Consider the following 15,750-nt stretch of genomic DNA (forward strand, 5'->3'; position numbering starts at 1 on the left):
ATGTCATGTGATCATCACTGATTTGAAAATTGCATACCTATACCATACCTATACTATACCTTTGCTATATATACTTGTTTTAGGTTTATGATGGTGATAGTGAAGACGCAGCACAAATTGGTAATTTCTGTGGATCCCAGACACCTTTACCAGTCACCTCAACCAGTAATGTGATGTTTGTGAAATTCAGAACAGATTTCTCAAACTCTGGCGGTGGATTTTATGCATCTTATCATGGAGGTAAATATGATATTCTTTACATACATATTTAATGACCATGTCTTCTTTCACACAATACAAATATGAATATGCTATTACCATGTTTGCTTCGTTAGTGGTGCATGCACATATGTAGGTATTTCCATACTCAAAATAAGTAATATTCTCAATGATTTAGTATACAGCAAATGAAATTTCTTGTTTATAAGTGCTTCTATTGGAGATGTGCATATGTAGCAAAACTGCATGCAAGGTGAACGGTTTTTACAACTTTATTTGGTGTGGAATTTATTGAAAGCTAATGAAGCATAATATCACTAATTAGAATTAGGTATCAGAATGTCATAAAGTTCTCATAAGCTATATTTAAAAGTGTTAATTATGTATTCAATTACTTTGCTAAAAATTAGTCTTCTTGCAACAAGCTATCAAATTAATTAGTGTTTACAGTGTATCTTCTATTATCATTTATTTATTTTTTGTTATTTTTTCAAATATATAAAAAAAAAAAACATTTTATTATTTGTTTAAACTGAAACTTATTTTCAATTACACAGATTGCAACCAAGAGATAACTGGATTTGACGGAGTCATAGAGAGTCCAAATTTTCCCAATCCTTATCCACATAGCCGTGATTGCACTTGGACAATAAAAGCATCTCTTGGAAACAAGATTAATATGACATTTACTCATTTCCATCTGGAGGATCATTCAGCTTGTCAGTATGACTACCTTCAGGTAGGTTTTCAAACCAAATTGGTAATTTATTAACTGTTGCCACTTGTATGTACCATTGCACAAGATGGTAGCAATGGCCAATGTTTGTCTTCTCTGATGTATGTGATTGTAGCATTGGCCAAAGTGTGACTGGTTTGATGTATGTGATGGTAGCATTGGTCAACATTTGGCTGGTCTGATGTATGTGATGGTAGCATTGGTCAACATTTGGCTGGTCTGATGTATGTGATGGTAGCATTGGTCAACATTTGGCTGGTCTGATGTATGTGATGGTAGCATTGGTCAACGTTTGGCTGGTCTGATGTATGTGATGGTAGCATTGGTCAAAGATTCGCTGGTCTGATATATATGATGGTAGCATTGGTCAACGTTTGGCTGGTCTGATGTATGTGATGGTAGCATTGGTCAAAGTTTGGCTGGTCTGATGTATGTGATGGTAGCATTGGTCAAAGTTTGGCTGGTCTGATGTATGTGATGGTAGCATTGGCCAAAGTTTGGCTGGTCTGATGTATGTGATGGTAGCATTGGCCAAAGTTTGGCTGGTCTGATGTATGTGATGGTAGCATTGGCCAAAGATTGGCTGGTCTGATGTATGTGATGGTAGTATTGGCCACAGTTTAGCTGGTCTGATGTATGTGATGGTAGCATTGGCCAAAGTTTGGCTGGTCTGATGTATGTGATGGTAGCATTGGCCAAAGATTGGCTGGTCTGATGTATGTGATGGTAGTATTGGCCACAGTTTAGCTGGTCTGATGTATGTGATGGTAGCATTGGTCAAAGTTTGGCTGGTCTGATGTATGTGATGGTAGCATTGGCCAAAGTTTGGCTGGTCTGATGTATGTGATGGTAGCATTGGCCAAAGTTTGGCTGGTCTGATGTATGTGATGGTAGCATTGGCCAAAGATTGGCTGGTCTGATGTATGTGATGGTAGTATTGGCCACAGTTTAGCTGGTCTGATGTATGTGATGGTAGCATTGGCCAAAGTTTGGCTGGTCTGATGTATGTGATGGTAGCATTGGCCAAAGATTGGCTGGTCTGATGTATGTGATGGTAGTATTGGCCACAGTTTAGCTGGTCTGATGTATGTGATGGTAGCATTGGCCAAAGATTGGCTGGTCTGATGTATGTGATGGTAGCATTGGCCAAAGATTGGCTGGTCTGATGTATGTGATGGTAGCATTGGTCAAAGATTGGCTGGTCTGATGTATGTGATGGTAGCATTGGCCAAAGATTGCCTGGTCTGATGTATGTGATGGTAGCATTGGCCAAAGATTCGCTGGTCTGATGTATGTGATGGTAGCATTGGTCAAAGATTGGCTGGTCTGATGTATGTGATGGTAGCATTGGCCAAAGATTGGCTGGTCTGATGTATGTGATGGTAGTATTGGCCACAGTTTAGCTGGTCTGATGTATGTGATGGTAGCATTGGCCAAAGATTGGCTGGTCTGATGTATGTGATGGTAGCATTGGCCAAAGATTGGCTGGTCTGATGTATGTGATGGTAGCATTGGTCAAAGATTGGCTGGTCTGATGTATGTGATGGTAGCATTGGCCAAAGATTGCCTGGTCTGATGTATGTGATGGTAGCATTGGCCAAAGATTCGCTGGTCTGATGTATGTGATGGTAGCATTGGTCAAAGATTGGCTGGTCTGATGTATGTGATGGTAGCATTGGCCAAAGATTCGCTGGTCTGATGTATGTGATGGTAGTATTGGCCACAGTTTAGCTGGTCTGATGTATGTGATGGTAGCATTGGTCAAAGATTGGCTGGTCTGATGTATGTGATGGTAGCATTGGCCACAGTTTAGCTGGTCTGATGTATGGGATGGTAGCATTGGCCAATGATTGGCTGGTCTGATGTATGTGATGGTAGCATTGGCCAAAGATTGGCTGGTCTGATGTATGTGATGGTAGTATTGGCCAAAGATTGCCTGGTCTGATGTATGTGATGGTAGCATTGGCCAAAGATTCGCTGGTCTGATGTATGTGATGGTAGCATTGGTCAAAGATTGGCTGGTCTGATGTATGTGATGGTAGCATTGGCCAAAGATTCGCTGGTCTGATGTATGTGATGGTAGTATTGGCCACAGTTTAGCTGGTCTGATGTATGTGATGGTAGCATTGGTCAAAGATTGGCTGGTCTGATGTATGTGATGGTAGCATTGGCCACAGTTTAGCTGGTCTGATGTATGGGATGGTAGCATTGGCCAATGATTGGCTGGTCTGATGTATGGGATGGTAGCATTGGCCAATGATTGGCTGGTCTGATGTATGTGATGGTAGCATTGGTCAAAGATTGGCTGGTCTGATGTATGTGATGGTAGTATTGGCCACAGTTTAGCTGGTCTGATGTATGTGATGGTAGCATTGGTCAAAGATTGGCTGGTCTGATGTATGTGATGGTAGCATTGGCCACAGTTTAGCTGGTCTGATGTATGTGATGGTAGCATTGGCCACAGTTTAGCTGGTCTGATGTATGCTATGGTAGTATTGGCTTTATTTGTAATAGGAATTTAAAAACAAAAATCTCAATCAGAAGAGCCAAAAGACTTGTTCTTGTTCCTCAAATTGTGTTCCATTCTTTGTTCCATTTCGTCCACTGTTATCTTTACTCTACGTAACCAAGGTATTTGGAACAGTGGACAGTTAGTGGTGGAGAATGGAAGATTTTTTGTGGCAAAAATGAGTCGTGTCTCGTTTTTTCAATGCCACATACAAAAGTCTATTTTAATGGTGATCAATTGGTTTTGATTTTCTGACATAGATTCGTGATGGGGAAGATGAGGACGCTGATGAGATTGGTAGATTCTGCGGTCAAGATGTGCCAGGAACATACTCATCATCTTCAGAAGCTTTTTGGATTCATTTTGTGGCAGACCCTTCTGTTGGTGGAAATGGATTTCGACTTGAGTGGGTCTTGGATGGTAAGTGTAAACTTTGTTCAACTATATGACACTATTTATTCACTTGTCTGTCTTTGTAAAAAAGCATGTACATATTACTACAGTGCACATATTCAGGTCTTTAGACAACTGATTCAATTTCATAAGCAGCAATGAGTTTTCAAAGATGAACAATGAATTCTCTATTTATGATGGATTTCTATGGATTTTCATTGCCAGTAGTGAACTTCAAAAGGCAACAATGGATTGCCATAGATGACAATGTTACATAGATGAATGCAATTTGGAAGTCTCTGAAATGCCATTATCGTTGAAACTTTGTATTTACATCATGTCGCACATAAATGTATGCTCATATCTTCGTATTATGATACAATTCATGTTATTTTAGATAATTTACATCATGTCGCACATAAATGTATGCTCATATCTTCATATTATGATACAATTCATGTTATTTTAGATAATTTACATCATGTCGCACATAAATGTATGCTCATATCTTCGTATTATGATACAATTCATGTTATTTTAGATAGTTTACATCATGTCGCACATAAATGTATGCTCATATCTTCGTATTATGATACAATTCATGTTATTTTAGATAATTTACATCATGTCGCACATAAATGTATGCTCATATCTTCGTATTATGATACAATTCATGTTATTTTAGATAATTTACATCATGTCGCACATAAATGTATGCTCATATCTTCGTATTATGATACAATTCATGTTATTTTAGATAATTTAGCTAATATGTATTTCTGCTAATTCAATTCGCTAATTTGGAATAAAGTATAAGTTAGTTGACACTTAAGCTAAATTAAGATTCTGTTAATTCAAGCATGGACGTTCAGTTGCGAGACATAACGAAAAAAACGCAGGCAGTGATACATTCCAAAAATAAAAATACAAAATAAACGCAATCACAGGTGCCGACCACGCGTGTTGGAAATAAATAGAACACGTTGTGTCACAGTGTCACCAGCCTCTTTCACTCACGCAATATAATTATGCTATTTCCCAAAGCACTTATATTTAATACATTGACGAAAATCACCACAAGAAAAATGTAAATCAAGCTTGTAATTACTAGTAACTCAACTCAAACGCAATATTCATCACTGTAAAAGTGGATAAATTCGAACCAGCCAGCTAATGACCGGCAGTACTAGAAATTATTGCTGATACTAATCATGTTTTGTATTGGGTAGTTGGATACTTGAACGTGTATTTCCCGGGCGTGTAGTAGACGAGCATAATCGTACTGTCACATGTTTTTCGTCTTAGCCTTGTCTTTTCATCTTAACTGTCGCAGTGTGCTTCATTGAATGTTTAGTTTGATAATCGATAAACATGTATTCAGTGTGAGACTGTTGCTTTCAAGTTGTGTTAGGGATGGACCATTAGATCCAAATTCCTAATTCAACTTTTTTTTACACAGAATATGTTTTCATTATTTTTTTCTTTTTTTTACAAAATCCAACTTCTATTATTATTTTTCCTGGATACCAAGTACGCATTGCTTATATAAACTAACAACGTTGGTGTGTTTTTTTCAGACACCTCTCTCAAATTATTTTTTTTTTCGAAAGTATTGTTGTGATTATTTTTTTTTAAAGATTATTTATCTAATTATTCAATATACGGAAATAGCATGTGTGTGCGTTTTTGTGAGTGAAAGATGCAGATGATATTTCTCGTCGCAATGCATTCTATTTATTTCCATAGCGTGTGGTTGGCGCCTTTGATTGCGTTTATTTTGTTCTTTCATTTGCGAAATTTATCGCTGGCACCGTTTATTTTGTCATGTCTCACAACTGAATGTCCAAGCTGACTTTGTTTTGGCTGTAACAGTATGTTTAGAAGGCACACTGAATTATCAACCTTGTGAACTACATCCCCTACACGTATTTATTTATTTTGAAATATTTATTTATATGTAAACTATTGCTTTGTTAATTGTTTTTCACAGGCTGTGGAGGAGAGTTCTTTGGTCCAAGTGGTTCAATAACCAGTCCTAACTACCCCAACCAATATCCAAGAAACAAAGAATGTATTTGGAAAATTACTGTAGCTCCTGGCAACAGTATCCAGTTAACAGTAAATGATATTGATTTAGAAGGAAGTACTGGCTGTAGATTTGATGCCTTAAAGGTAAATATTGAGCTTTAGGCAACTCTGTGGTTGTCATATGAGATATATGACCTCACACAATTCATTCTTTAAAAACGCCAGTTTTTCCTTTCCCATATCACCGAAGATAAAACAGAAAAAGTATTTGGGGAGGTTTATGTCTGTTGTCAACAGTACTGTCGTTTACAGTATGTGAGTTTACATTGTCATATCACATGCTGTAGTGTTTACAGTATGTCACATGCTGTAGTGTTTACAGTATGTGAGTTTGTCATATCACATGCTGTAGTGTTTTCAGTATGTGAAGTTGTCATATCACATGCTGTAGTGTTTACAGTATGTCAGTTTACATTGTCTTATCACATGCTGTAGTGTTTACAGTATGTCACATGCTGTAGTGTTTACAGTATGTCACATGCTGTAGTGTTTACAGTATGTGAGTTTGTCATATCACATGCTGTAGTGTTTACAGCATGTCAGTTTACATTGTCATATCACATGCTGTAGTGTTTACAGTATGTCACATGCTGTAGTGTTTACAGTATGTCACATGCTGTAGTGTTTACAGTATGTCACATGCTGTAGTGTTTACAGTATGTCACATGCTGTAGTGTTTACAGTATGTCACATGCTGTAGTGTTTACAGTATGTCACATGCTGTAGTGTTTACAGTATGTCACATGCTGTAGTGTTTACAGTATGTCAGTTTACATTGTCGTATCACATGCTGTAGTGTTTACAGTATGTCAGTTTACATTGTCGTATCACATGCTGTAGTGTTTACAGTATGTCAGTTTACATTGTCGTATCACATGCTGTAGTGTTTACAGTATGTCTCATGCTGTAGTGTATACAGTATGTCAGTTTACATTGTTGTATCACATGCTGTAGTGTATACAGTATGTCAGTTTACATTGTTGTATCACATGCTGTAGTGTTTACAGTATGTCAGTTTACATTGTCGTATCACATGCTGTAGTGTTTACAGTATGTCTCATGCTGTAGTGTATACAGTATGTCAGTTTACATTGTTGTATCACATGCTGTAGTGTTTACAGTATGTCAGTTTACATTGTCGTATCACATGCTGTAGTGTTTACAGTATGTCAGTTTACATTGTTGTATCACATGCTGTAGTGTTTACAGTATGTCAGTTTACATTGTCGTATCACATGCTGTAGTGTTTACAGTATGTCAGTTTACATTGTCTTATCACATGCTGTAGTGTTTACAGTATGTCACATGCTGTAGTGTTTACAGTATGTCACATGCTGTAGTGTTTACAGTATGTGAGTTTGTCATATCACATGCTGTAGTGTTTACAGCATGTCAGTTTACATTGTCATATCACATGCTGTAGTGTTTACAGTATGTCACATGCTGTAGTGTTTACAGTATGTCACATGCTGTAGTGTTTACAGTATGTCACATGCTGTAGTGTTTACAGTATGTCACATGCTGTAGTGTTTACAGTATGTCACATGCTGTAGTGTTTACAGTATGTCACATGCTGTAGTGTTTACAGTATGTCACATGCTGTAGTGTTTACAGTATGTCAGTTTACATTGTCGTATCACATGCTGTAGTGTTTACAGTATGTCAGTTTACATTGTCGTATCACATGCTGTAGTGTTTACAGTATGTCAGTTTACATTGTCGTATCACATGCTGTAGTGTTTACAGTATGTCTCATGCTGTAGTGTATACAGTATGTCAGTTTACATTGTTGTATCACATGCTGTAGTGTATACAGTATGTCAGTTTACATTGTTGTATCACATGCTGTAGTGTTTACAGTATGTCAGTTTACATTGTCGTATCACATGCTGTAGTGTTTACAGTATGTCTCATGCTGTAGTGTATACAGTATGTCAGTTTACATTGTTGTATCACATGCTGTAGTGTTTACAGTATGTCAGTTTACATTGTCGTATCACATGCTGTAGTGTTTACAGTATGTCAGTTTACATTGTTGTATCACATGCTGTAGTGTTTACAGTATGTCAGTTTACATTGTCGTATCACATGCTGTAGTGTTTACAGTATGTCAGTTTACATTGTCGTATCACATGCTGTAGTGTTTACAGTATGTCAGTTTACATTGTCGTATCACATGCTGTAGTGTTTACAGTATGTCAGTTTACATTGTCGTATCACATGCTGTAGTGTTTACAGTATGTCAGTTTACATTGTCGTATCACATGCTGTAGTGTTTACAGTATGTCAGTTTACATTGTCGTATCACATGCTGTAGTGTATACAGTATGTCAGTTTACATTGTCGTATCACATGCTGTAGTGTTTACAGTATGTCAGTTTACATTGTCGTATCACATGCTGTAGTGTTTACAGTATGTCAGTTTACATTGTTGTATCACATGCTGTAGTGTTTACAGTATGTCTCACACGCTGTAGTGTTTACAGTATGTCTCATGCTGTAGTGTTTACAGTATGTCAGTTTACATTGTCGTATCACATGCTGTAGTGTTTACAGTATGTCTCACACGCTGTAGTGTTTACAGTATGTCTCATGCTGTAGTGTTTACAGTATGTCAGTTTACATTGTCGTATCACATGCTGTAGTGTTTACAGTATGTCAATTTACATTGTCGTATCACATGCTGTAGTGTTTACAGTATGTCAGTTTACATTGTCGTATCACATGCTGTAGTGTATACAGTATGTCAGTTTACATTGTCGTATCACATGCTGTAGTGTTTACAGTATGTCAGTTTACATTGTCGTATCACATGCTGTAGTGTTTACAGTATGTCAGTTTACATTGTTGTATCACATGCTGTAGTGTTTACAGTATGTCTCACACGCTGTAGTGTTTACAGTATGTCTCATGCTGTAGTGTTTACAGTATGTCAGTTTACATTGTCGTATCACATGCTGTAGTGTTTACAGTATGTCTCACACGCTGTAGTGTTTACAGTATGTCTCATGCTGTAGTGTTTACAGTATGTCAGTTTACATTGTCTTATCACATGTTGTAGTGTTTGCAGTACATGTATGTGAGTTTGAGTATGAGTTTACATTGTCACATGCTTCAAAACACTAAAAACGCATTCTGTTGAACATGTACATCATACTCAGACACGTTACATTCTCAACTAACCTGTTACACACTCAAACTTGCATAACACATTTGTTACTCTGATAAACTTACTCTTATCCATAACAGTTCTCAAACCAGGTTTCAACTTAAACTTCAGATGTTCTAATACTAAATCCAATTCTACATTATATAGATTCATGGTGGTCCAGATGAAGATTCTCCTTTGCTAGCTACCTTATGTAACACTAATACAGCAGACCAGCACGTAGCAAGTACTGGCAATCACATGTACTTAAAATTAACAAGTGACAACTCACTCACTGGTAATGGTTTCCGTCTAACATATACAGAAATTGAAGGAGGTTAGTAAAACTGTTGTTGTCTTGTTCAATATATTTATACTACAAGTCTCACAAAAGAAAAGAAAGATCGACCTCCACTTATTTGGTGGGGAGTGCGCATACTGTCGAGTAAACGCTAAGGTCACCATACTTCTATTTCCACAAAATAAAACTAAAATAAGTTTTTCAAGAATTCTTGAAAAAATTGTAAGAGAAGTAACAAAAGAATTATGGAAAATTAGAGGGGAAAATTGTAGCGTTTTGACAGTTTAAGAGGCCATATCAAATCACATCAAGAGGTATCAAACGTTTTGATAGAAGAGGTCGTTTTCAATCAGCAGATGCGTTAATCAACGGTAAGACTTTGTATCTACGTAGAGGGAAAAGCGAAGCTTCATGAAATGAAATAGAAATTTTCGTAATTATAACTGACCATCATTCCTGTATGTGCCATAACAAAATTGAGATTTGAATTTTAATGTGTGCAATCTTGTTTTTACTTTCACATTTTAGGATGTGGTGGGAATTATAGTGCAAGTAGCGGTGTAATTCACTCCAAGAATTACCCCAGTGATTATGCTCACAACTCTGACTGTAATTGGCTGATTACAGTACAACAATTCCATCGTGTCCTGTTATCATTTACTGATTTTGATGTGGAGCAACAAGCTGGAGAAACTGATTGCGCTTATGACTATGTTCATGTGAGTCTTGTAGTTCATGTGAAACTTGTAGTTGTTTGAATCATGTCTTGTGCATTAGTGTAACAATATTCCTTGAATATACACCTTTTTGGCTTGTCTGTAATGGAGTGAAGGGAAAGTTATAGTAGTAGGAGTAGTAATAGTTGATGTCATTGTTAACTTTCTTGTGGGCCCAATAACTCTAATAATATGACAGAACCCCACACCCTCCCTGTGGCTTTCGTTGCGTATGGAAGTTATTTTCACAAGTGATGCGGTGTATTCTGTGGCCGTACTTTCACGAGCGAAACAAGTGAAAGTACAGCAGAATACACCGCATCTTGAGTAACGTGGAACATCTTGTGACATAGCTCCGTTCCCGAGGATATTAACTATACTCTTACATTTATTCCATGTTTTTTTGGTTTCTGTTAAGGTTTATAATGGTCCCGATGAGAACAGTCCATTATTGCTGAGTCATTGTGGTTCGGATTTACCGCCAGACGTTGAATCATCTAGCAATCAGTTGTATGTAAGGATGAGATCAGATAGCTCTGTTTCAGGACGAGGATTCAGTGCCACTTACAACACAGGTACTTTCTCGCCCAAATTTGTCTACACTTTTTCTTGTATTTTTCAATATTTCTGGAAATGAACCCTAATTTAGAAGCCATCAGACAAAATTTTAGTAAATTTTTAGTTTTTACTCACAAAATGTGTCCATTTTTGTCCCAATCTTCAAAGGATAATACAGACTAAAAACAAAACTATTTTTGGAATTTGTGATGAAAAGAGGAAACTGGTGGTGAAAAGACGTTAGTTTTCCATAGTTTTTTCAGAAATGTTGATGAAGACTAGTAGGTTATATCCATTTGGTTTAAAATTAAACAAATTGTAGAAAAAGTAAAATTAGTAGAAATTTTTTTTTTTTAAAAAACTTACCGGGGTGAATAATTCTCTTGTTTTTGCAGGATGTGGTGGATTTTATGATGCAACTATAGATGGCGCTATTCAGAGTCCTAACTACCCTGAGCGTTATGATGCAAATTCTAATTGCTCATGGATCTTGGAGTCATCTCATCTTAGTAAGTTATGCATTATGTTGTACTGTTGGGTGAAATTCTGAAGATTCAAAACCGAATTCTTGTTAGCCCTCATTTATAAAGTACTCCTGAACATTTTGAGTTTCAATCATCCATCAGTCTGTGTGTCTATGTTCGATATCACAGACTTATTTTGTTTTTTAAGTTGGTCACGTCATTGTTACAGTAGTACATGTATATATATGCATGTCGTTTTAATTTCTGTTTCATTGTTTTTTGACCCAGTTGAAGCTGTTTTTGTCTCAAAAAACATCAAAAATCAACATGCCAACAAAGTTTTTTACACACCCATTGGCTGATTGACTTTAAATTTAGTATTGATATTACTCATGGTGGGTTAGTGATGTATGCCATTCTTTGTGATTTTCTTCACAACTATTCAACAAACTTTTACGAATTGCATTTAAAATTGATTTAAAAGCAAAATATAACAAGTTGCATGTTCTCAAGTGATTTTGATGAAATCAGTGTGATGAGCATTTCTTGACTGATTTTGTTCAAACTAGGTAAAAATATTAAAGATTATATGATTTGAGTTAAAATGACCAACAATGTTTTGTTTTATGTGTCATTTCGAATATCAAATCATTTCTCATATATACTTTGACTGATTTTCTTAAAAGATATAATGGTATTTATATGATTCGTTTAATTTATTGATAAACTGGCGGTCTTGCTATTTATATTTTACGTGTATAATTTCCTACATACATGTTATGACAGATTTTGTTCAAAGTTGTTACAAAGACAAGTAAAAATTTTGTGTTCTTGAGTGAAATTTCAGTCAATGCTTTAATAATTTGATCTTTGTTATTTTAGGTGATCGCGTCACCTTGACATTCACTGCCATGGACCTTGAATCACACGCAGTCTGTATGCATGATGCTGTGACTGTCTATGATGGCAACGATGCAGAAGCACCTCTGATTGGTTCTTACTGTGGATCAACTATACCTGCAGCTATAACATCCACTGGCAATGCTCTGTATGTTGTATTCCATTCTGACAGATCTGTGCAGCGTTTGGGTTTTTTTGCTCGTTACACTACCTCTACTTCAGGTATGTATGTCTCTTTATAAGAGCTTTGTTGGTGTCAATCCTCGGGGGCGGAGCTACGTCACAGACGTTCCACGTTGCTAAGACGCGCACCGCTGTACCATGTATTTCTATGGGCTCTGTGCGCGCTGCTGTGGAACGCCGGTCGAGCCGGTGAAAATTCAAGAAAACAACACAAACTCAACTTTGAAGTAATCCCGAACAACCAAATTTATATACGTTTCACACGTAGGGCTAATCTGGTTGCACTGGTCAGAGGAGTCTCAACAATCATCCCAAAGTACAGTTTTCTGCGAGTTTTGGGCCTTTGTTTTCACCGCCGCAGGTTGCCAGGCGGTGAAAATGCCCGGATGTCCGCCCCCGAGGATTGGCAAAACAAAATTTTTTGCTAAAAAATTTGAATTTCGCAGATGTGATCAATTTGCCAATAGAGGGTGCTGTGCATTGATGAAATAAGTGGAAAAAAACGAATTGTCATGCAACTTTTTGTAATGGCTAATGTATGTTAGGTTCATTCTAGAAAACAATTGCATTCCAACTAAACACTGGAACTTTTTCCGCAAAAGTTTGTGCAGTTGACAATGAACAATCCAACTTTACCTGAATGTAAAATAATCGTAATGGTTATATTCTAAACCGTATATAAATATGAAGGCGTGCAATGTCTGTCTGTCTGTCTGTCTGTCTGTCTGTCTGTCTGTCTACTCATCAATATTGATCATTTCATATTCCTACAGCTTGTGGTGGAGACTACAATGCAGTAAGCGGTGCTTTTAACAGCCCCATGTATCCAAACAACTACCCGCTTGATACTGAATGTGTCTGGACGTTATCGACTTCCCCTGGAAATAGAATCCATTTAGCTTTCAGGTTGGTTGCATTTTCAAGGTTTTAGGTTCAGAGTGGTGATATTGTCGGTACTTCGGTCTCACATCGGTGACCAGGTTTGTAGTCAATATATGGCATACATAGTTGTCGGTACTTCGGTCTCACATCGGTGACCAGGTTTGTAGTCAATATATGGCATACATAGTTGTCGGTACTTCGGTCTCACATCGGTGACCAGGTTTGTAGTCAATATATGGCATACATAGTTGTCGGTACTTCGGTCTCACATCGGTGACCAGGTTTGTAGTCAATATATGGCATATATAGTTGTCGGTACTTTGGTCTCACATCGATGACCAGGTTTGTAGTCAATATATGGCGTACATAGTGGTTGGTACTTCGATCTCACATCGGTGATCAGGTTTGTAGTCAATTTATGGCATACATAGTGGTCAGTACTTCGATCTTACATCGATGACCAGGTTTGTAGTCAATTTATGGGATACATAGTGGTCGGTACTTCGATCTCACATCGGAGATCAGGTTTGTAGTCAATTTATGGCATACATAGTTGTCAGTACTTCGATCTCACATCGGTGACCAGGTTTGTAGTCAATTTATGGCATACATATAGTTGTCAGTACTTCGATCTTACATCGATGACCAGGTTTGTAGTCAATATATGGCGTACATAGTGGTCGGTACTTCGATCTCACATCGGTGATCAGGTTTGTAGTCAATTTATGGCATACATAGTGGTCGGTACATTGATCTCACATCAGTCACCAGGCTTGGCATGTAACAATGAATATTCTAAACTTCTTATTGGCCGGTTCAAGACATTCATGACACAAATATGTTTACTATATTAAAACGTTTAATATTTTAAAATTGTGATGACATTTTCATGAATACATAACTTATTCTTATTTTATTTTATTTACAGTCTCTTTGATATTGAACCTTCTGTCAACTGCCAAAATGATTACATTGAAGTTCGAAAATTTAACCAAACTGGTGACTTAATTGGTCGTTACTGTGGAAACACAGTTCCATCAAATGTCACCGTAGCAACAGTATTGTGGGTAAAATTCCGATCCAACTCACAAGGGACTGGTATTGGCTTCATGGGTAATTATGCCATGGGTGAGTTGCATTTAATAATCAGTTATCAAAGGGCCGATAATATAGTAAAGGCTTCCTGCTTCCTTGTCATGCAGAGAAGGATGATCTCATTGTGAAACACATGGTGGGCTTTGCTTACTTAGAAAGCAAAATTATATTTGAAGTTTGTGTTACTTTAATAATGTTTGGGTGTTTAATAATATTTCTTGAATTTGCATTGAATTTTATTGACTGGTGTCTTCCTTGTGCAATTTAAATGGGAACTTAGTGTTGAAGAACAACATCTCCACAAGGCAGAGGCTGTTTATTCAGTCGTCACCCTTCCAGTTCATGTTCAACAAGTGTTATTTTAATGGGCACCCTCTTTAGCAATTTAGGCATTCCGTCTTTGTTTTAAGTTTCATTATGGACAAAGTTAAATTAAAGCTAGTCATACTACTGACAGTCCATCAGCTTTACATTTTAGACTTCTTAAAAATCATAAGCCATTAAACTTTGGAGGAAAGTACCTTCAGTAATTCTCTTTCAGATTTGTTTATTTCATGACAATAACTACAATCATTCAATGCTGGATATGTCAAGGCTTTGATTTCCTTAATTTATTACTTGTAAGAAAAAAATAAGATCTTGTATCTCACATTATAGTTCCTGGTGGAGATTTCACTGGAGACTCTGGAGTGATAACGTCCCCACGCTATCCAGATCAATACCCAACAAATATTGATTCCATCTGGACAATCACTGTGGTGTTTGGAATGAGAATAAGAGTCACCTTTACTGATATGGACATCGAGAGCACAACGTATTGTAGATATGATTACCTAGTGGTTTGTGATTTTAAAACAATATTTACATTTTTTTGATCATTTTGCATGAACAGCGCCCTCAGTGGATTATTTTACATTCTTGATTCAATGTGGTCATTTACTGATGTAGATTAATTTGCATATTTGAATATATCAACATAAGTAATATATAACACAACTGAATATTTGATTCATTAGATCCGTGATGGACCAACTGAGGATTCAATAGAACTAGACCGCCTATGTGGAAGTGTTGTACCAGAGGTTCCCATATACAGTTCAGGCAGTAGTCTGTATATCACATTCCATTCAGATTTTTCAATCACAAAAAGAGGATTTCGTTTTGAGTGGCTTGCAGTGACTGAAGGACCTACAGTTACTCCTACTATCAGTCCAGGTTTGTTATTGTTTCTTACTGTACTGTAGAATACTTTAATTTAGCTGGAATTAATTTTCGCTGAAAAGACATTTTTGGTATTTTGTATGAAATTTATTTTCACTGATTTGTGACGAGTTAAATGTAAAAAATAGGAAAAAGGTATATTTGCTGGATTTTATTTTCACTGACTCATTCTTTCAGTAAAAATAGCGACAATAAATTCCAAGCGAAAATATAGTATTTTACAGTAATTAACTTCATTCCTAGCTTGCCATTCATTTCGAATTCCACTCTTTCCTAAGTCCACTCATTCCTAAAACATTTGCTCCTGGTTCCTATATTCCACCCTGAACCCACCCAA

At 36.9% G+C, this 15,750-nt stretch overlaps 1 protein-coding gene across 1 annotated transcript in view; it reads left to right on the forward strand.

The window, feature by feature from the left end:
• Window positions 1-15,750, forward strand: part of LOC100370254 (cubilin-like) — a 139,637-nt gene that overhangs the window by 90,763 nt on the left and 33,124 nt on the right. Inside the window, exons 26-38 of the mRNA XM_085495161.1 lie at window positions 84-240; window positions 777-958; window positions 3,725-3,884; window positions 5,848-6,029; window positions 9,262-9,430; window positions 9,923-10,113; window positions 10,529-10,685; window positions 11,064-11,177; window positions 12,015-12,254; window positions 12,989-13,121; window positions 14,026-14,225; window positions 14,850-15,031; window positions 15,209-15,407. Coding sequence (XP_085351287.1) covers window positions 84-240; window positions 777-958; window positions 3,725-3,884; window positions 5,848-6,029; window positions 9,262-9,430; window positions 9,923-10,113; window positions 10,529-10,685; window positions 11,064-11,177; window positions 12,015-12,254; window positions 12,989-13,121; window positions 14,026-14,225; window positions 14,850-15,031; window positions 15,209-15,407 — 2,266 coding nt within the window. The remainder of the gene's footprint in view (window positions 1-83; window positions 241-776; window positions 959-3,724; window positions 3,885-5,847; window positions 6,030-9,261; window positions 9,431-9,922; window positions 10,114-10,528; window positions 10,686-11,063; window positions 11,178-12,014; window positions 12,255-12,988; window positions 13,122-14,025; window positions 14,226-14,849; window positions 15,032-15,208; window positions 15,408-15,750) is intronic.

This window comes from Saccoglossus kowalevskii, chromosome 21 (genome assembly GCF_978046115.1).
Source record: "Saccoglossus kowalevskii chromosome 21, keSacKowa6.1, whole genome shotgun sequence".
Taxonomy (NCBI): domain Eukaryota; kingdom Metazoa; phylum Hemichordata; class Enteropneusta; family Harrimaniidae; genus Saccoglossus; species Saccoglossus kowalevskii.